General features: G+C 33.6%; 1 protein-coding gene across 1 annotated transcript; it reads left to right on the top strand.

Annotated features, from left to right (window-relative positions):
* Positions 1–733: 733 nt before the first annotated feature.
* On the top strand, positions 734–5,002 carry LOC131843466 (uncharacterized). Its single transcript, XM_059192117.1, has 4 exons — positions 734–1,061; positions 1,341–1,616; positions 2,216–2,449; positions 3,271–5,002. The coding sequence occupies exons 2-4, from the start codon at positions 1,356–1,358 to the stop codon at positions 4,471–4,473; spliced, it is 1,698 nt and encodes a 565-aa protein (XP_059048100.1). The 5' UTR covers positions 734–1,061; positions 1,341–1,355; the 3' UTR covers positions 4,474–5,002.
* Positions 5,003–5,231: the final 229 nt, after the last annotated feature.

Below are 5,231 nucleotides of genomic sequence, written 5' to 3'. Positions count from 1 at the left end.
CACTATATCAGATAAATTAGGTAGGTACTAAACCAGTTTCTGATTAGTCATTTGTCTCTGGGTCCGATGTAAATGAATGTATTTTGCAAATTTATTTTTTGCAACCAGATGAATGTCAGGTATCCATCTTTTTGTTAACTCAGGTTCCCGGACTGTCGCAAATTTATAAAATTAAATTTGTTGGATATAATAGGCACCTTTATACCAACTCTATACTGTCATACTGTAGTATTTGAATTCATTTACTTTGCATAGAATTACATTGTATAAAAATAATTAAAAAATACCGAAGGAGTGCATTCTGGACAGACAGATGCCCCAAAGAATAAATATTTGTGATAAGGTCTTATAAGTTAAAGGCACAATTTCTTAGCTATAGTTTCTTTGGCTTTATACTGACGACATACTAGCTACTATACTAACCATAATAAATAGAATCTGTCGCTTGATAAAACAAAACTTAACAATTAATGTATAAACCTCTTAAAATATTTTCAGCGTATTTACTTTTTAGAGAAATTTAAATGTAGATGCAGAAGAAGAATTACCATGTCTTCGTCGTAATTTTATTGTCCCTCTAGGCCTCTGTCCAGGATTATGGATGGAATATGTTCTGATATGTGTAATTTGTAATGAATTGAATGAATTAATTATAAATAGACATTATCTATTGTACCCGCTTAGAATATTTTTGGCAATTATTTTTATTTTAGTATTATAATTACATACATATAACTTTATTTACATCAATACCGACATGGGTGATGTTTGAAATACGCGGGCTTTATCTAAAGCGAAGAGCGTCGATACGGAAATGCGCGACGGCAGCGCAGTCTAGTGGTGGCGCACTGTACTAATTACGTGTTCTACGGCGTCCTCAGAATTTGTTCACGGAAAGTGTATCGCCATATTGCTTCCGTGAATTTATTGAAATATTTGTTCATTTCTCTTAAATTATGACTGCAATATGAAAATAAAGTGAAATAAAATAAACCATAGAAGACCAGTAACTGTGGGAACACTTTTTTATGCTTGCCAGACTCTGATATTAAGGGAAAAAGGTGAGTTTTATTCTTCCTTTGCTATGACTATATGGCCCAATATTCCACGGGAGTTCGATCCGCTATGCGATAATGAAACTTAAAAAATGCGATTAAGGTTAATAATTGCGCGGTTTTTGTTATGTTTATTTACATGAATTTGAAAAGTTCTCCGCGGTTTTCTTATATTTACACCGGAGTTGTGTAGAATTTGTATGAATCTGGGCGGGTTTGTCGTGTCGCCTTTGTACATACACGTATGTAGCTGTACATGTGATTGACGTGCACGATCGTTTGTAGCGTGGAGCAAGCAGTATGTCGTTCGAGAAGATGGAGGTTGTAAACCCGGCGGAAAAGGAGGCGAGCGAAGTGCTACACTCGCTATTATCTGTCGAGAGACGGAGCGTAGACAGCAAGGAGGCAATCATCGTGTCCATACCGGCGGACCAGAACGGCGGCGGCGAATACGGCGAGAGTGCCCAATGGCACACGCCAGTTATGGGCCAACATTCCGTTTTCGAAATGGGTGCTCCACAGAACATGCAACAACACAATTACAATGGTCACCAAGAACCGGTATTTAGCCCTAATTCAATTTAAAATATTCTGCATGATATATAAAAAAATAAAATTAATATTATATATTAGTATACCTTAATGTATGGAAAATGACAAAGTTCAAATAATAACACAATCGTCTAATATTTTAGACCACAAATTGTCAACATAATAAAATCATTTACTCTCTGTAATCAGGAACTATTTACCATGGAAAAACAGAAAGTATTATTATTAATTGATATAGAAATTATTTTAAAATCTTATGTGATTGTTAAGCACATCCAGTTAAATTTATTCATTATTGTGTTACAGACTCATTTATTAGTAAAAGTTAAGATTTTTTGCCAGGTCTTGTCTGAAGCCTATTAATGAATTAGATGGTGGTGTAAATAAGTTGGCACACACTGGCAGCTGGTTAAAAATAACCCATAAATAAATAATTTTGCATCTTAAACTGATTATGCAATCAACTAAGGGCATTAATTTTAGAAGCATGTACTGAATCAAACTTTTATTAGTTAGTAATATAATTAGCCTTTTTTATTAATGGACATAGTACAATTATTATATAATAATTCATGTATGACTTCATCCTACTTAATTGCAATTTTCAGGTACTATGGCAAGGTCATACAATACAAGTAGAAAATGGAGATGCCAGTATGCAAGGCATTGCCACTTCATACACCATACAATTTGGTTCACAAATAGAAGGTGACACGGGTGAATTGGATGTGGAAACAAAGCCTAAAGTAGAGAAAAAAACTGGCACCAAAAAAAAGAGAAAAGCAGATTCAGATAGTGATGAAGAGGTTCTTGATAATAAACTAGAGGATAACCCTGCTCAGGTAAGTTTAATATTCTTAATTTTTATGAATAAACAGTGTATTCGATACTTACTAAATAAACTAGGTCTGTGAACTTACAGATAAATATTTCATGTGTCATGTTATGATAATGTGTATTATCATAAACATATATTCTGCTAGATATTTAGGTAACCCATCAATTAACATATAATATCACATTTTTTGTTGGTTTATTAATTGTAATAAACAGTAAGAAAAAGGAAATAGTATGATGCTATGTAGCACTACTTATTACAGATGTGAATCTTTGTAAGGACATTTGAATGCTTGTTACAGCTACTATGTGACTTAACTGACCTGAATGGTCTTGTTACACAGAGGAATAGAGCAATTCCATGGAATATATAATAGTGGCTAAATTGTCAATTTGGTCTGGCTGTGCTTCCATATATCTGTCATTCGCTATTTTCTGTATTTTCTTAATCTACCAGATAATTTTGTATTATGTGAAAAAAGAAATAATATGATGAAGCTAAAATATTTCAATATAAGAATTATCTCTCATCTAAAATTTTTATTAATTATGTTGTAATTTTAGTTTGTACTATTTTTATATTTTGTTGTTATTCAAATGAATGATGGCAATATTGACTAATGAATCCATGAAATAATGAGTCTAGTAAAGATATAATGTTTATTTAGAAATTTATCCATTTTAAGATCAGAAATATATTTTAACTATACTAACATTGAATAGAAATAATATTGTTTTATTAAAACTTTAAAATTAGAAATATAAATTTATTGTGTCATAATTTTTCTTACAATTTTATTAATAAAGTCATTTATATCATTTATAGGTCAAAGAAAGACTACTAAGAGGCTGCGATTGCAAAGACAACTGCTATCGTGGACTCAATCCAGAAGCTGTATATCGTCATAGGCTGAACATAGCGGAATTGACTAAAAGTGAGCATGACATGTACCTGATGGGCATCACAATGGCAAGTTTGGCAAACCCTGCAGAAACATCACGACATAAGGTTAGAAGGAGACTGCGAGCTTGTTACGTCTATCAAGGGCGAAAGGTTTGTTTAGAAGCTTTCTTATATTTAGAAAATGTTACACATTATCAGCTTAAGCGCATCAGGCAGCATGTAATGACACACGGCGTCGCGCCGCGGATACATGGCAATGTTGGCAAGAAGCCATACAACACCTTCACACTAGACATTTATAAACATGCTACAAATTTTTTAAAGGAATACTTAAAACAACATGCATGTTCACCTAAAGATGTTCAGCCATCTGGTGAGGGAGGTAAGAAAACTAGTAAAACTGTGATCATTCAAGGTGACTCCAGGAAACACTTGTTTGAAGCATACAAAGAGTATGGAGAAATCTTAGAGCCCGGTGTAAAACTTATGGGTTATTCAACGTTCCGAGCTTTTATGAAGGACCAGTTTCCACATGTCAAGTTTGCCACAAAGAAACAAGATCTACCAAAAGACATGGTGCCGTTTCGAAGTGGGAAATGTATGTCATATGATAAAAATAAAGATCCTATTAGAATACAGCAAGAAAAAGAAAAGGCTGAAGCTAAGAAGGCAGCTATGGAGGCTAAGAAGAAAGAGGAACAGGAAAGGGAGCAGCAGGCACAACAACAAGCCCAACAACAGCAGCAGCAACAACAACAAGTGCAGCAACAGCAGCAACAAGTACAACAGGTACAGGTACAACAACACCAGCAAATGCAAAACCAACCACATGTGGTCATACATCAGCAACAACCACAACAACAGCAGTCTATGCAGCAACAGATGTTAGTTCCTCAAGTGAGTCAACACCAACAAGTACTAACACAGCAAGTTGGTGGTGTCCAACAAGTGGGACAGCAGCATTGTGTACAACCTCTTGGTGTATCCGAAGAAGGTGGGCAACCAGTAGAAATGGCACAACAAGTCATTCCATTAGCTGTTGTGCAGCAACCTCAACAAGCTTACATTGTGACACCTGTTTCTCACTTCCAAACACGCGTCCAAGGTGCATGGTACAGACATTGACAGCAGCCGACAAATGGCTCTTCCGAGGTTTCAAGATATATGCAACTGAATAATAGAGAAATGATTTTAATATAATAAGATCTCATTGACTGAAAATGTCATCAATTTGTGAATGTTCTCTATAAAATTTGGTTGGTCTTGTAACGCTACACGTAACTTTGGCAATAAGTTAGCAAAGATAGGTTAACACCTTTTCAGTATTGGTTTTAAAACTGATTGTAACAATTTTATGTCTAAGTATAACCATATATACACGACTTATATTAGCAGTAGGTACGTAGTTTTATTTTTTATTCAGGAATTTGATTTTAATTTTATTAATCATTACAATTTCTTTTAGTGTGTCGTGCTATTTAAATAAAAATAGATGGTACATTATAGTACAAATAATTACGGTGATATGCCATTCGAGGTAACTCCCGTGCATCTTAAGATATTTGAATAAAATATTAGATTTAAACATTTATTTTGATACTAAATGGCCACTGTTTTCTTTATTCAAATGATCTTGTATAATTCATTAAGTTACATCTTACAATATATACTCATTTTTCTATGTTTAGTATCATCATACATAGACTTTCCAAAATAAAAAATATTGCCTTATTTTCAATTGCAGAATTCTATAAATAATTTAAGGCAATAGTAAGATTTTGTTATAGTATTACAAAATAACATACCCTGATCTAGCATAGTAAAGGATAATAGAATTTCCAGAACAGCTAAAATTCTGTAATTGTTGAACCTGGTTTCACAAC

Source organism: Achroia grisella, unplaced genomic scaffold, assembly GCF_030625045.1.
Source record: "Achroia grisella isolate CSIRO2021 unplaced genomic scaffold, CSIRO_AGI_Agris_v1 utg308, whole genome shotgun sequence".
Lineage (NCBI taxonomy): Eukaryota > Metazoa > Arthropoda > Insecta > Lepidoptera > Pyralidae > Achroia > Achroia grisella.
Note: the sequence above shows the minus strand (reverse complement) of the source record. Positions and strands in the feature narration are given on the sequence as shown.

What these genes read in the sequence shown, in the direction of transcription:
- LOC131843466 (XM_059192117.1), top strand. Translation starts at nt 1,356, where the DNA reads ATGTCGTTCGAGAAGATGGAGGTTGTAAACCCGGCGGAAAAGGAGGCG. An exon ending in ACAATGGTCACCAAGAACCG is followed by an intron (nt 1,617 to 2,215) that starts GTATTTAGCCCT and finishes TGCAATTTTCAG; the next exon opens with GTACTATGGCAAGGTCATAC. An exon ending in TAGAGGATAACCCTGCTCAG is followed by an intron (nt 2,450 to 3,270) that starts GTAAGTTTAATA and finishes TATCATTTATAG; the next exon opens with GTCAAAGAAAGACTACTAAG.